The sequence below is a fragment of the Pseudopipra pipra genome, chromosome 2, assembly GCF_036250125.1.
Source record: "Pseudopipra pipra isolate bDixPip1 chromosome 2, bDixPip1.hap1, whole genome shotgun sequence".
In the NCBI taxonomy this organism is placed as follows: Eukaryota; Metazoa; Chordata; class Aves; order Passeriformes; family Pipridae; genus Pseudopipra; species Pseudopipra pipra.
The window spans coordinates 241,015-255,772 of record NC_087550.1 but is presented as its reverse complement, the minus strand read 5'-3'; the positions used below and the strand labels follow the sequence as shown (position 1 = coordinate 255,772).

General features: G+C 64.4%; 3 protein-coding genes across 3 annotated transcripts in view; 1 reads left to right on the top strand and 2 right to left on the bottom strand.

Moving 5' to 3' along the window:
* The window catches only part of ARAP1 (ArfGAP with RhoGAP domain, ankyrin repeat and PH domain 1), a 35,909-nt gene extending 35,453 nt beyond the window's left edge, over window positions 1-456 (bottom strand). Inside the window, exon 1 of the mRNA XM_064642579.1 lies at window positions 436-456. The gene's annotated coding sequence lies outside the window, so the exon portion shown is untranslated. The remainder of the gene's footprint in view (window positions 1-435) is intronic.
* Window positions 457-1,626: 1,170 nt separating this feature from the next.
* STARD10 (StAR related lipid transfer domain containing 10) lies at window positions 1,627-9,929 on the bottom strand. Its single transcript, XM_064642541.1, has 6 exons — window positions 9,653-9,929; window positions 4,358-4,505; window positions 4,051-4,154; window positions 3,738-3,855; window positions 3,108-3,160; window positions 1,627-3,031 (listed from the first exon to the last, which is right to left on the bottom strand). Exons 1-6 carry the CDS (start codon window positions 9,833-9,835, stop codon window positions 2,804-2,806), a joined length of 834 nt encoding a protein of 277 aa, XP_064498611.1. The 5' UTR covers window positions 9,836-9,929; the 3' UTR covers window positions 1,627-2,803.
* Window positions 9,930-12,380: 2,451 nt separating this feature from the next.
* The window catches only part of CLPB (ClpB family mitochondrial disaggregase), a 52,709-nt gene continuing 50,331 nt past the window's right edge, over window positions 12,381-14,758 (top strand). The window contains exons 1-2 of the mRNA XM_064642457.1: window positions 12,381-13,137; window positions 13,873-13,924. Coding sequence (XP_064498527.1) covers window positions 12,396-13,137; window positions 13,873-13,924 — 794 coding nt within the window. The 5' untranslated portion in view covers window positions 12,381-12,395. The remainder of the gene's footprint in view (window positions 13,138-13,872; window positions 13,925-14,758) is intronic.

The following is a 14,758-nucleotide window of genomic DNA, read 5'->3' as shown; positions in this document are numbered from 1 at the left end:
GTCCATCGCATCCCCCCACTCTCCCATCCTGCTCCCCCGAGCCATCGCATCCCCCCTCAGATCTCCCATCTCCCTCCTCAGATCCACGCCACACCTCCCCTCTCTCATCCCGCTCCCCAGAACCATCACCTCTCCCTTCCTGCTTCCCAGATCACATCCACCTGCTTCCCTATCCCACTTCCCCGACCATCAGAGCCGTCCTGGTGGGATGTCCTCCCAAAGCCTTTGGCAGAGGATGAGGGTGCCATGGCCTCGCCCGGCTCAGGGGGTGTCACACTGAGATGCCAGGGGCCAGTGCCAACACCCGAGGCTCATCCGGGAGGGGCTGAGGCCTCGCAGCCCTTCCCAGCAGAGTTTGGGGGATCATCCATGTCAGCAGCCCAAGGAAGTCCCCAGCACAGCCCCAAGATCCATGTCACCCCACACATATCCTACCTGAGCCCCCGGCTCTGCTGGAACCCCCCGGGACCAGCCGTGTGCCAGAGCATCCTCTGCTTCCCTATGGAGCCATCTCCTCTCTCCAGTCCCCCAGCTCTGGGTCTCCAGCTGCACCTCCCAGAGCCAGCGGACCTAACTCCCCCCAGGAGGTACTTTACCCCCTCACCTACCCCCCATGTGTCCCCGAGGCTCTTGAGCTGCCGTGCTGTGTCCTGGCTCCAGTTCGGCTCCATTCTCGCCCTGCCGGGGGGGGGGGTGGCAGCTGGGTCCCTTTTTAATTGGGTGGTGCTATTTTTAATTGGGATTGGTGCCGGGAGGGGGGGGGGGGAGCAGGGGAGGAGGCACAGCAGGTGGAAATTAACAGGAGAAATGGGAAGCGAGTCCCCGGTGCCCAACCCGGTGCCCACCCTGGCCCCAAGGGTGACAGAGACACAGAGGCACAGGGAATGGCACACACTAGACCCCAGAACCCACCATCCCCACCGGGGTGCAGAGAGGGGTTGGGATCTGCTGAGGTGTTGGGGCTCCCAGCACACCCAGGGGGAAGCAGTGGGGTGCACCAGTAGCTTTGCCTACGGGTGCACCCCAGGAGGACACAGGGGTCCCAGGGCTCCACACAGGGCCCACAGTTCCCTGGGGTGTTCCCAGGGTGGATCATCCCCTCTGACCTGTGCTTCCAGGGATCCAGGCACCCCCACACCTTCCAGGCTCCCAGACCCCTCGGAGTGCTAGCCTGTCCCTCGGGATGGATCATCCCCTCTGACCACCCCGGTGCTCTGGGCACCCCAACATCTCACAGACTCCCAGACCCCTCCGTCCCCCTGGAGAAGCCAGGATGTACCCCCACTGCCTCCCAAAGCTCAGCATCCCATGTCTCCTCTCCCAGAGGTGCTTTTGGGGGGGAGATTGTGCCCCAGTTTGCTACTGCTGTTACTGGTTTGCCTGGGGCTGTGGGACGACCCACTACAGGGGTCTGCAGCCTCATCCCTAATTAGTGCCCGGCGCTAATTCGGTTTAGGGGTTTTTCCATCACCCTCTGGTGGCATCATCACCACCCAGAGCCCCCAAGGGGTCCCCACAACTCCCAAGGGTCCCAGCAGCATCCCCCATGAGCAGGGATCCCCCTGCCTGAGCCCACTACAGGGACCGGGACAGCTCCCAGAGGACAGAGGTCGAGTTCCCCCCGTGGTGGATTTAATTGTTTTATTCCTAAATAATCAGCTCCAGTACAAGGTACAAAATCTCCCTCCTCCCTGTGCACCCCCGGAAAAAGGGGGGGCCAGGAGCATGGCCAAGGACCAGCTCCCAAACCCCCAGTCAAGGCCTCGAATTCCAGTGGAGGAAGAGTTCAGGCACCGAGCTTGGGGTTCCCATCCTGGAAAGAGGGGGGAGTAGGATCCTCCACAGACCCCCAGAACATCTGGAGGTGCCAGGAGCCCCCCCAAGTCCTCCCAACATGCCTGAAGATGCTGGGAGCCCCCAGAGACACCCAGCACACCTGGAGGTGCCAGCTTACCCCGAAGCCCCCAACAAACCACCCTGAAGATGCTGAGAGCCCACGAGACCCCCCAACACGCAGGGAGGTGCCGGGAGCCCCCCAGGGCCCCACAACATGCACGGAGGTCCCAGGAGCCCCCAGAGCACTCCCCACAGCACATCTGGAGGTGCCATGAGCTCCCCAATCCCCCCGCATTCCTGAAGGTGCTGCAAGACCCCGAATGTCCCCTCCAACATGCTGGAGGTGCCGGCAGCCTAGAAGCCCCCCCTCTACATGCTTGGAGATGCCCCAAAACCCCAAAGCCCCTCCTCCCCAGCATGCCAGGAAGTGCCAGGAGCACCCCCAAACCCTCTGTGTGCCCAGGGGTGCAGGCAGATCCCCAAGCCCCCCATACCCCTGCCCCGGGGGTCTGCTAGGGGTGGGGGTCCCATGGGATGAAGGCAGTTTTGTTGGGCCATAAAAGAGATAGGGAGCAGGGATGGGGGGCCAAGGGGAGTGCAGTGGGAGGGTCCCCAGGGCTGGGGAGCAGGCACAGGGCCCCCATTTTCCTCTGCCCCCCCCCAAAAGCTGAAGGGCACTTTGGCTTTGCCACCTACGGGGACAACACCGGTGTCCCTCGAGGGCTTTGAAGTGACCAGACAACCCCCAACTTCCCACCCTGGGGGGGCCCAGTGTGTCCCCGCTATCCCTGGCCGGGGGTCCAGCAGTGGGGAGCCCCCCTGAGCCCAGAGTGGGGGTGCACGTGCACGGGCGTGCGGGACAGGGACACGGACTGTGTTGGGAGTGGGGGGACGGGGAAAGGAGCCCCCGGGGGGCCGGGTCAGGCTGTCCTCACTGGAGGGACAAGGACAGGAGCCTCCAGGGGGATCAGGTCAGGCTGTCCTCGTCGCTGCCCTCGCCACGGTCCTCCTTGCTCTCGGCCAGGGAGCTCTCGTCGATGTTTTCCAGGGAATCCGCGTGCTGCAGGGAGAGCTCGGAGAGCGCCAGGGCCGGGAGCCGGCTCTGCTCGGGGAACAGCCAGGGCTTGAAGTGGGGGTCGTGCTTCTGCTTCCACTCGGGGTACTTGAGGCACGCCTTGTACATCTTCTTCATCGCCTGGGAGGAAGGGAGAGATGGGCACAGGGACCTCTTATCCCCACACTGGACACCCCCCCCAGTGCAACCAACTCACCTTGGGGGCCAGGAACTGGGAGGATTTGTTCACCACCCACTTTGGTAAAGAACCTGGAGAGAAGGGAGGGGGGAGGCTGGGAGTGGGACCCCCAGCACCCCCCGGGTGCCAAGCCAAGACCCTCGCACATACGGGACCCCCCGGGCACCCTCACTGGGGACACACAGCTGGAGAGGGGACAGGGGACAGGGTCCAACTCAAACTGCTCTCTGCTCTCACAGAGGTCAAAACCAGCAATTTTGGCATCTTGGGCACCTCTTCAGCCCCCAGAATAAAGGATTTCAAAAAAACAGGCCCAAAACGCTTCCTCCTGGCATTGCTCCACACTCTGCATCTGGCTCCCTCTGCAACCTGAGATGGTCCTCCAAGCCCACCCTGAGCCCCCCCGAGTCCCACCCTGAACCCCCATTAAGCCTCCCCAAGCTCACACTGAGCCCCCACTGAGCCCAAACTGAACTTCTATTAAGCCCCCACTGAGCCCACCCTGAGCCCCCACTGAGCTCCCCATGAGATTCCCCAAGACCCCACTGAGCCCCCCCAGGCACACATTGCGAGACTGTCCCCAGGGACACCAGGGCAGGACTGGGGGGTACTGAGTCCTGGGGCACAGACAGGGGGTCCCCCCCTTACCTTTGGGGTCCACCTGTGCCAGGTAGGTGATGGTGCAGCTCTTGGCGCCCGTGCCCTCGATCAGGTACCCCGTCTGGATGGAGACTGCTCGCACCATGTCCTTGCGGGGGGGGTATTTCTGTGGTGGGGCACAACGGGGGCACTCGAGTCAGTGGCAGGGCAGGGGAGGTACAGCAGGCACCAGTCACAGGCAGGGCTGTCATGACCCCCCACAGCAGCCCCCAACCCCCTCCAACCCACCCGCCCGCCAGCTCTGAGTGAGCCCCAGCCCCAGCCCAGCCCCACAGGAGCACTGGTGCCCCCCTAAACTCACGGGGTGCTTGACAGAGTAGTTCATGATGATGTAGTCGGAGCCCATGGGCAGCCAGGAGCGGAGCGTGACCACGTCCCGGTTCTTCAGGGGCTTGGGACACCTCCCTGGGTACAGCACAGGCTCCAGAAGTGAGACACCCCCCTCCTAGTGCAGGGTCCCCTCCTGCCCCCCAAATCCCCCCAGACCGGTACTCGGGCTCATCCATGCCATGCCAGGCCCTACAGATCCCCCGGGTGCCAAACCCAGGGGTGCTGTGGTGGCAGCCCCGGGGCTCAGCCCTCCCCAGGGACCCCCAGCCCCTCCTCACAGGCGTAGTAGCCCACGTCAGAGTTGGCCGTCAGCCTGCCGATGTCGAAGGTCTCGATGACGTTGGTGTCCCATTTCCTGCGGTACTCGATGTCGTGCAGCACGTCGTAGAGCGTCTCCGCCGGCACGTCCCGGCACTCCATCCTGCACTGCAAGGCAGGGGCTGTGACACACCTCCCGGGGGGCCCTGGGGGGAAAGGGTGCCCGTGGGGACCCCCGGGTGGGAAGGTGGCTGTGGGGACCCCCGGGTGGGAAGGTGGCTGTGGGGACCCCCGGGTGGCAGAGTCTCCTCTTAAATTCCCAAAAAAACCCAATGCAACCCCCCTCCAAGAAGACCTGGACCCCAACAAGCAGCTCTGCCCCGTCTGGCCCAGTTTGCCACCCAGAGGCACCCCATAGCCCAGGCACACAGGGCCAGCAGCACCTCGAGGCAGCGTGGCGCTGAGCCCTGGGTCTGGGGGTCCCTTCTGGAGAGCCACCTTCCCACCTGCCCCCCATCCCCTTCCTCACTGGGCTCCCCCCAGAGCTGCATCCCTGCAGGGGGGAGCCAGGGGGAGCCCGTGTGTGGGGCTGTGCCTGGTGCTGTGGGGCAGCATGGGTCACACTAGGTGGGGGGAGCAGAGTGGGAAGCACCACCCGAGGTCAGGAGCTGCTCTGTAACCATGGCAGCCAGATCCAGGGAAGGCGAGGAGACAAGGAGAAGGTGCGAGCAGCAGAGATGCCATCTGCCGAGGGCACTGGAGCCGAGCGTGGGGCAGGGAGAGCAGCCAGAGGCTGTCCCTGGGGATGCCACTGGCTCCTGGTTATCCCCAGGGATGGCACCAACCCCTCCTGCCCCCCAGGCCCTGGGGTTCAGGATTTAGGGGTGGAGCTGCTACCCTAGCACTCGCTGACCAACCTGGGAAGGGGCACAGCAACAACCAGCAATGGGGAACATCCCCATGTGGCCCCTTGAGTGGGATAGGGACATGGAGCCTGTCCCCAAGCCTCAACCCCAGAGACCCATCCCTGCCCCATGGAACTCAACCCTAACTCCACAGTGCTTATCCTCAATCCCAGAGACCCACCCTGCCCCACAGAGCCCATCTCCAGCCCCTCCACTGACCCAAAAACTCAGCCAGGGACACCCTTGCAGGGTGATTTTAGGGAGTGCCCCCCAGGTGGCATGTTTGGAGAGCCCCTGCTCCCAGCTGCACCCAGGCCAGCCCGGTACCGTGTCCAGGTGGATGTGGGAGCAGGCTCTGCACTGCTCCTGGTTATTCCCAGTGCAGAGCAGTGAGCCTGGTCCAGCTGGTAGAGCAGGACCTGCCTCAGGTGACTCATGTCCCAGGGTGCCAGGGGGGTCGCAGCAGGAGAGGGGACAGTGCCCCTCGGGAAGGGAAGCGCCCAGAGCCACACGCACGTCCCAGCCCTGAGTCAATATTGACTGACGGGGCAAGGGAGAAGGAGGGGGGGAGGAGGAGGAGGAGGAAGGGCAATGAAGTCCCCAGGGCTGGGGTTATGCCAGCCCGAGGCAGCAGCCAATGGGCATCAGACTGTGAAACAGGAGAATATCCAAGGGGGAGACCCAGCCCTCTGCCTGAGGGGGCTACAGCCACCAAGGGGGTCCCCAGGCTCAGCCACACTGGGAGCTCCACCAGCACTCCAGACCCTCCCACTGCATCCCAAGGGTTTGTAGGGACACCATCTCCCCTGGGGGAACTCAGATCCCCAAGGGGTGGGATGGGGAGTCCTGGCTGGGGTCCCCCAACATGTAGCCAGTCCCAAGGCCACCAAATCCCAGCCCTGAGGCCATTGAATGTCCCGGTGATGAATCAGCCGTGGCACCAACTTGTTCCCAGACTCCAGGAAACAGGTTAGACGGGACTTGCATCCCTAATGGAAGAGGGAGGAGGGGCAGGGGGGGCTGCAGCCTCAAAGCAGGGCAAGACCTTCAGGTTCCACTTAATTAGGCGAGTAATCTGTAAGGAATCCAGCAGGAATCCAGGAGCAATCCAGGAGCAATCCAGCAGGAATCCAGGGAGAAATCAGCTCCTGGGGGGCTGTGGAGAACCCCCAGTACCCACGCGGAGACCCCCAGCATGGGGGGCAAACCCCTTGGCTGCACCTCACCATGCCACGTCAGCAATGCCACGTGTGCCCATCCCATCAAAGTCCAGCAGGAGCATCCCATCCTGGGTAGGATGGTGGGTCCAGGTGCTGCTGGGGGCCACAGGGTGGGGAAAAGGACTGTTACCCCCCCCCAAGGTCCCCAATACCCAGTGGCACACGCATGGCATCAACACATGAACACCCAGCAGGATCTTTCCAAGCAGGATGCAGCCAGAAGGGTGTGGAAAGGGGCAGGACCTGGCTCAGGGACCCCTGCAGGCAAGGGACAGCTCCTGGTGCCATGGCAGGAACAGCTGTGCCAGGACATCCTGGAGTGGGCTGGGTCCCTGCCGCGCCGACGTGGCACACCAGGATTGTGGGATGGGCAGGGGACACACCCGAGCGTCACCTCAATCCCACTGGGAGATGTTTTGGGATGCAGCAACCCCAAGAGCAAGCAGCAGGGCTGGGGAGCACGGGGGGTTTGGTGGGGGGAGCAGTGGGGAGTCAGGATGCACTACCCTACAGAGCCATGCCCATGCCCAGACACCACGGACGCTCCACGTCCCACCAGCCACGGGTCCCCTCTGGGGGGGTGGGGCAGGGCAACAGCGGCACCAGAGAGTCCCACACCCCAGGGACCACCCCCCCTCCTCGGGGTTCACCACTCCCATCAGGGCACGGCAGGGACCGGCAGCCCCACCACCTCCGATGTGCTGCGGGGGGAGCAGCCCGGCGGCTCTGCGGCGGCACCGGGCACAGCCAGCGCCAGCGCCAGTGCCCCAGGGACAGATCCCGGCACAGCCAGTGCCAGCGCCAGTGCCCCAGGGACAGATCCCGGCACAGCCAGTGCCAGCGCCAGTGCCCCAGGGACAGATCCCGGCACAGCCAGTGCCAGCGCCAGTGCCCCAGGGACAGATCCCGGCACAGCCAGTGCCAGCGCCAGTGCCCCAGGGACAGATCCCGGCACAGCCAGCGCCACCGCCGGCGCCGAGTGCTCGCCTGGCTGCTGCAGAGCGCCGTGTGAGCAGCAGGAGCAGTGTGAGCTGTGTGAGCAGTGTGAGCAGCAGGAGCAGTGTGAGCTGTGTGAGCAGTGTGAGCAGTCTGAGCTGTGTGAGCTGTGTGAGCAGTGTGAGCAGCAGGAGCAGCAGGAGCAGTGTGAGCTGTGTGAGCAGCGTGAGCAGTGTGAGCTGTGTGAGCAGTGTGAGCAGTGTGAGCAGTCTGAGCTGTGTGAGCAGTGTGAGCTGTGTGAGCAGTGTGAGCAGTGTGAGCAGCAGGAGCTGCAGGAGCAGTGTGAGCAGCAGGAGCTGTGTGAGCATTGTGAGCAGTGTGAGCTGTGTGAGCTGTGTGAGCTGTGTGAGCAGTCTGAGCTGTCTGAGCAGTGTGAACTGTGTGAGCAGTGTGAGCAGTGTGAGCTGTGTGAGCAGTGTGAGCAGTGTGAGCAGCGTGAGCAGCGTGAGCAGTCTGAGCTGTGTGAGCAGTGTGAGCAGTGTGAGCAGTGTGAGCAGTGTGAGCAGTGTGAGCAGAGTGAGCAGAGTGAGCAATGTGAGCTGAGTGAGCAGAGTGAGCAGTCTGAGCAGTGTGAGTAGTCTGAGCAGTGTGACCAGTGTGAGCAGTGTGACCAGTGTGACCAGTGTGAACAGTGTGAACAGTGTGAGCAGCCTGAGCAGTGTGAGCAGTGTGAGCAGTGTGAGCAGCATGAGCAGTCTGAGCAGTGTGAGCAGCATGAGCAGTCTGAGCAGTGTGAACAGTGTGAGCAGTCTGAGCTGTGTGAGCAGCATGAGCAGTGTGAGCAGCATGAGCAGTCTGAGCAGTCTGAGCAGTGTGAGCTGTGTGAGCAGTCTGAGCAGTCTGAGCAGAGTGAGCAGTGTGAGCTGTGTGAGCAGTGTGAGCAGTCTGAGCAGAGTGAGCAGAGTGAGCAGAGTGAGCAGAGTGAGCAGTGTGAGCTGTGTGAGCAGTGTGAGCAGTCTGAGCAGCATGAGCAGTCTGAGCAGTGTGAGCAGTCTGAGCAGTGTGAGCAGAGTGAGCAGAGTGAGCAGAGTGAGCAGAGTGAGCAGTGTGAGCAGTCTGAGCAGTGTGAGCAGAGTGAGCAGAGTGAGCTGTGTGAGCAGTCTGAGCAGTCTGAGCAGTCTGAGAAGCCTGAGCAGTCTGAGCAGGCCGCACCACCACCGTCACCGCCGCCACCACCACCCGGGCTCGGCGCCGCGGGGAGGGCCGTGCCAACACCACACCAGGACAGCCTCACGGAGGTGTCAAAGGGACAAGGACACCAGCCAGAGGCTCAAGCATGACATGGTGGCCCGTGGCCACCGGCAACACCATTCGGACACTGCTCCTGTCCCAAGTTGTCCCTTGGATTCCTGGTGTCCCTGCTTTGCCAGAGGGATGAGCCAGGATGAGCACGGACCAGCCTGTGCCAGCACACCACCACCAAGGGGGAAGGGACCCGCTGGGGACACAGTGGGGACATAGGGGGACACAGGAGCCCTGGGCGAGGGGATGGACAATGGGGACAACCCCAGTGACAGTGGGCTGGTGGCCACAGGCTCCAAGGAGTCCCCCAGCCCAGCCCTGGGGCGCAGCAAACTCTGGGGGTGGGTTCCTACGGGTAAAGTGGGGACAGGCAGCACCCGGGACCCATGGTCCCGCACCCTGACGGTCCCTGTTTGTCCCTGTGTGAGTCCCCAGTCACCCCTCTGCAGCCTCCTTGTTCCCAGAGGTCCCTACTTGTGCCTGCTCATCCCACAGTGCCAGCTCAGCCCTGGGGCTGTGCTTATTCTGGGGTCCCCACTCACCCCCAAAGTCTCTACCTGTCCCGGGGTGCCAGCTTACCCCTGGGACCTCACCTGTCCTGAGGTCCCTGTTTGCCATCAGGGGCCAGCTCGGCCAAGTCCCTGCTCGCCCCAGGGTGCTGCATCACTCGAGGGGGCACATTATCCCCTTGGGTCCCCCGGGTGGTGCTTCACCCCCGAGTTCCCACTCACTATGGGGTCCCCAGTCGCTGTGGGGTCCCTGCTCGCTGTGGGGTCCCTGCTAGCCCCCTTCCAAGTCCAAAGTGCAGCATCACCCCAGGGTCCCCGTTGCCCAGGTGCCCCGCGGGGTCCCCGCGCTCCCCCCGCGCCGCCGGGTACCGCGGTCCCGGGGGGTGCCGAGGCGGGGGGGGTGTCTCCCCGTGTCCCAGGGGGTGCCGGGCGGGAGGTCTCACCTTGATCTTGTGGAGGGCGCGCTCGGGCTCCAGCAGCTGCACCCAGACCGCCACCCCGCCCTTGCTGTAGGTGAGGCTCCAGCCGCGCTCCGACTCGCACTGCGCCCGGAACGCCCCGAAGTCCCGGTCGTCGGGGATCTGCACGCTGTCGCGCCCCGACATGCCGCTGTCGTGCCCCGACATGGCCCCAGGACGCCCCCGCCCCGCCGGTGCCGGTGCCGGTGCCGCGGGAGGCGCCCGCCCCTACGGCGGCATCGCCGTGCGCGGGGCGCGATGGGACCGGGGGGGCGGGACGGGGCGGGACGGGGCGGGGGCACGGGAGGGGACCGGGGGGACCCGGCAGGGAGGGGAACCGGCGGCGATCCTGGGGGAGCAGAGCGGGGACCGGGAGCACCGGGAGGGAGGAGCCGGGGGGATCGTGGAGGGGGGGGATGATGGGAGGGACACCGGGAGAACCAGGGAGGAGGAGCCGGGGGGAAACCGGGAATGTCGGGGAGGAGACCGGGAGCACCGGGCCGGGGCAGCCAGCGGGGGACCGGGAGCACCGGGAGGGGGGAACCGGGAGCAGGGTGGAAGGGCAGCCCGGGGAGGGGGCGACCGGGAGCAGCTGGAGGACACAGATGTGGACAGGGACACCTGTACTGTGCACCAGGGAAGGTTTAGGTTGGGTATTTGGGAAAATTTCTTCCCAGAAAGGGTTGGCCAGCCCTGGCACAGCTGCCCAGGGCGGTGAGGGAGTCCCCGTCCCTGGAGGGATTTAACAAACGTGGCATGGGGCACTTGGGGACATGGGGTAGTGGTGGCCTTGGCAGTGCTGGGGGAGTGATTGGACTCGATGTTCTCAGAGGGCTTTACCAACCCAAACGATGCCATGATTCCATGTGGGGCAGAAGGGGACACGGGTGCAGGAGAGACCCGCAGCCCCTCTCCAGGCAGCTCTGCTGTGACGCTGTCACTGTGGTCCCGTGCCCTGTCCCATGCAGCCCATGAGCACTGTCCATCCTTTGTGCCAGTGCCGGGCCCTGCTGTGGCATCCCCACGGTGCCGTGGCAGGTGGGCATGCTGCCACTGGCAGTGCTGACTAGGATGTTATTTTTGGAAGAGCTCAGGCTTCCCATCCAGCTCTGAAAATGCTGCAGACTCAGGATATCTTTCCCTCTGCTTGGGAACACCAAGGAATTCTCTCCCAGCTCCCATGAATAACTGTGTAAAAGATGACGAAGCAGTGTGTCACGTGCCCAGACTGGCAAAGCCAAGCCCGTGCCGGCAGCAGGAAGGTGGTTGGCACCGAGCCCTTTACCCAGGGTGAGGCCTTTCCCAGGATGCAGTAACCGGAGGAGAAGGGGGGTGCAGAGGTGTCACCATGCTCAGCACCCATGGGGACACAGAGACCTGGCATCGCTGGGCTCACCGTGCCACACCACTGCTCCTTCACCTGGGGAAAGGAGCCAAGGGAGCATCTGGCGTCCTGTCCCACTGGAACTGGAAACCCTGCTGCCAACCCCACTGGGTGATGGCGAGGCTGGGGACAGGCAGGGCAGAGGACAGGGTGCTGTGGCTGTTGCAGGGGGACTCTCTCCCCTCGTCCTCCTCTCCCTGCCCTTCCAGGCAGCTCCACTGTGGAAATCTGAGGTGTTCCTACCCTGTTCCCAGGGAAGTGGGAAGGTGGATGCTGTCACCCCGCAGCCCCTCCCAGCTGCCAGCAGGAGCACCCACATCCCAGCCAGCACGGCATGGACGGGATGGGGGGGATGGACTGGGGGAACGGGGTAACTGGGCTGCAGGAGCCAGGGAGATGGGCTGGGGAGGGGAGTGGGGCTGGGGAACTGGGGGAACTGGGCTGTTGGAGCTGGAAGAAGTGGACTGGGGAACTGGGCTTAAGGGAGCCAGCAGTCAGGCTGGGGGAACTGGGCTGGGGAACTGGGAGCACTTGGCTGATGGAGCTGGGGGAACTCAGCTGGGGAACTGGGAGCACTGGGCTGCCTGTGACAACTGTTGCCCTGCTGACGCCAGTCGGGGTGCAGAAATGCCCATTTCTGACACCCCTCCAACTTCAGGGTCTTTCCATACACCCCGGCTCCCCTAAACCCCATCCCTTCTCTCCACTCCCAATCCTTATCCTTGCTCCACCATCCTGCATCTTCCAGCAGTGTGCAGTTAAATCAGGGATTCAATAATTTGAGCAACAAGCCCAATTCTTCTCAAAGAAAAAAAAAACATTTTTTTTTCTTTTAATGACCTCCTTGGTTTTATTTTTCTCCCTAAAACGTACCTTCTCAGCAGCCCAGTTTAGCCCAGGACACGGCGCCTGTGGGGGAGCCCGTGGAAGCCCTGGGGTGAAGGTGGAATGGCAAACCGGGCAAGCGGCTGCTGGGATAATGGAAGGAGTGGGGGGAAACGGGGTCCTGGGGGTGGGATAGGAACAGCCGGCGGCAAATCCCGGGCCAAGGGTTGGCCCCGATGATCCCTGCGGGTCCCTTCCGAGCGCGTGCCCGTGAGCGCGCACCTGCCATCGTGAGCGCGCACCTGCCATCGTGAGCGCGCACCTGCCATCGTGAGCGCGCATGTCCGCGAGAGCGCGCCCGGCCCCGCCCCCGGAGCGCAGCGCCCCCTGCCGGGCCCCGCCGGCCGCTGCCCCGCTCCCGTCGCTGACGCCACTTCCCCGGCATGCCTCGGGCGGGCGGGCCGCGCCGCGGCGCCCCCCGGGGGTTGTAGTCCGCTGTTGGAGACTACATCTCCCGGCATGCCTTGCGCGCCGCCCACGGCGCCGCACCGGAGCGCCGGCGGCCGCCATCTTGATCCGCCGGCTCCAGCGGCTGGGGGGAGGGGGGGTAAGGTGCGGGCGGCGCCGCGCGGCGCGGGCAGCGGGGGGACCATGCTGACCTCTCTGGCGCTCCGCCCGCAGCCGCAGGGGCTGGCGCGGCTCCTCCGGGCGCGGCCGTGGCTGTCACCGTCACGGGCGGCCTATGCCGCGGCGGCGGCGGCGGTGGCTGCGGCCGAGGGGACCAGGCCGCGGCTGCTCCAGGCTTTGGCCGCCAGGGGGCGCCGCGAGCTCGCGCGGCCGCCGGGGCAGAGGCTGCAATGGCGGGTCGCGGCCTGCAGGGGGCCGGAGGGGGCAGCGGGGCGGCGACCCCCGGCAGCGGGGCCCGGCCCGGGGGGCTGCCCCGGAGCCAGCGCGCCCGGCCCGGCGGGGCCCCCCGCAGCACAGCGCCCTGCCCCGGGCCCGGCCCCCCTGCGGCTCCCCCGGCCGCCCTCCCCCGGCCCGGCCAACCCCAGCCGCTCCGTGCCGGTGCCGCCGCCCAACCTCGTGCCGCCATCCCTCGGGGAGCCGACGCCGCGTCCCGGGGATGCGGAGCAGGGCTGCTGCATCGCGGGAGACCCCGGCGGGCGTCAGAGCGGAGCCGGGAGCTGCCCCCCGGCAGCGGGGCTGCCCGCCCTCATCGCCGCGCTGGCCTACTGCTACCTGCGGGACCGCCTGTCCAAGGGTGACTATCGCTGCTGGGGCCGTGCGGGGCCCTGCCCGGCACGGAGCCTGCCTGCTGGCGCTGACCTGGGGAGCTTCTAGGGGAGGGGTTATCCTTCGTGCTTCGGTGCCTAAAAGGCTACAGGAGAGCTGGAGAGAGACTTTGGGCAAGGGCCTGGAGGGACAGGACAAGGGGGAATGGCTTCCCACTGTCATAGGGCAGGGTTAGATGAGGTATTGGGAGGAAATAATTCCCTTTGAAGGTGGTGAGGCTCCAGCACAGGTTGCCCAGAGAAGCTGTGGCTGTCCCATCCCTGGAAATATTCAAAGCCAGGCTGGATGGGGCTTGGAGCAACGTGGGCTAGTGGAAGGTGTCCCTGCCCGTGGCAGGGGGGCTGGAACAAGATGAGCTTTAAGGTCCCTCCCTCCCCAAATCATGCCTTTTCCCGTCTCCTAGAGCTGGGTGCTGCCCTTCCCCTCTCTAGCCAGGAGATGTCCTTCTGAGCCTGTGGTGGGAACTCGCTGGCCCTGCTGTGGAAACCTCTGTCTCAGGCTGTGAGAGGCTGGGGTGACAGTGCACCCCACAGCCCCCTGTTTGCCAGGTGTTGGGGCAAGGGGCTTGGGGGTAACCTGCACGCAGGAATAGCCCCGTGCTCACTGGGTGAGAGCTGTGAGCTCAGCCCCTGCACATTCCGGGGTAGGATGTCCATTTGTGTGTCTCTGTGCCAACCCCCTTTCTCTTCTTCTTGCATTTCAGAGGATGCTCTGCTGGAAGCTGCAAGGATCAACGACGTTTTGGAAGTCAACAGGTGAGCAGGGTTCAGAGCCACGTGAGAACACAGCGTGCCAAGGGCTGGGAAGGCAGGAAGCTCTGCCAGCACATGGGGAGAGGAGGGGCTCGTCCTCTCCACCAGCTGTGCCTCGTCACTCGTTCCTGGGATAAAGCAGCGAGGCTGGCTGCTCCCTGCTCCTGTGGGGTGCTCACCTTGCTGTCTCAGATCCAGAGCAGGTGTGGAGGGGCGGGGAGCACTGTTACTTGTGAAGTGGGAGGTGGGTTGCAGATCCTTGTGCCGAGAGAGGACGAAGTTTGAGGCCGTGCTGTGCAGCAGGTATGAACGTACCCCTCTGGGCCAGACCCTGCAGAGGCTCATTTGTGGGGATCTGTCTCTGAACAAACAGCCCTTGTGTGCCCCTCAGCCTGAGCCACGAGATCTCCAGGGGCTTGTCTCCCACAAGGAGCATGGGAGAGAGCCCTGCCCAGCCAAGGAAGTCAGGGAGGTGAGTGGTTGGGTGACCAAAGGCATATCTGATAGGGAGTGGAGCATCTCCAGAGCTCCAGCCCATGGCAACAGGCCTCTTGTCACAGTTGGCTGTGCCTGCCCTGTTTGGGTGGTGCTGTGGCACCTTTCAGGAGTGTCTGGCAGCATCACATTCCCCGAGGTGGTAACAAATGAACCGGTTTCTCAGGCCCAAGGTGTGACCAGTCCCCAGGAGGTGTGTTCCTCCTGTGGCCAGACCTCTGGGAGCCACTCAAAGGCTCCCTGGATGGTTTGTGAGCAGCAGTGCCCTGTCACTGACCACTGGCTGCAGCCATTGTCAGGGACAAGGTCTGGGACTGTAGGAGGAAAACAGGTTTCCTGGTA

Coding starts and splice junctions, on each gene's coding strand:
- STARD10 (XM_064642541.1), bottom strand. CDS start 9,835: ATGTCGGGGCACGACAGCGGCATGTCGGGGCGCGACAGCGTGCAGATC. Junction 4,155..4,357: donor TGACGTGGGCTACTACGCCT/GTGAGGAGGGGC, acceptor TGCTGTACCCAG/GGAGGTGTCCCAAGCCCCTG. Junction 3,856..4,050: donor ACTACTCTGTCAAGCACCCC/GTGAGTTTAGGG, acceptor GCCCCACCACAG/AAATACCCCCCCCGCAAGGA.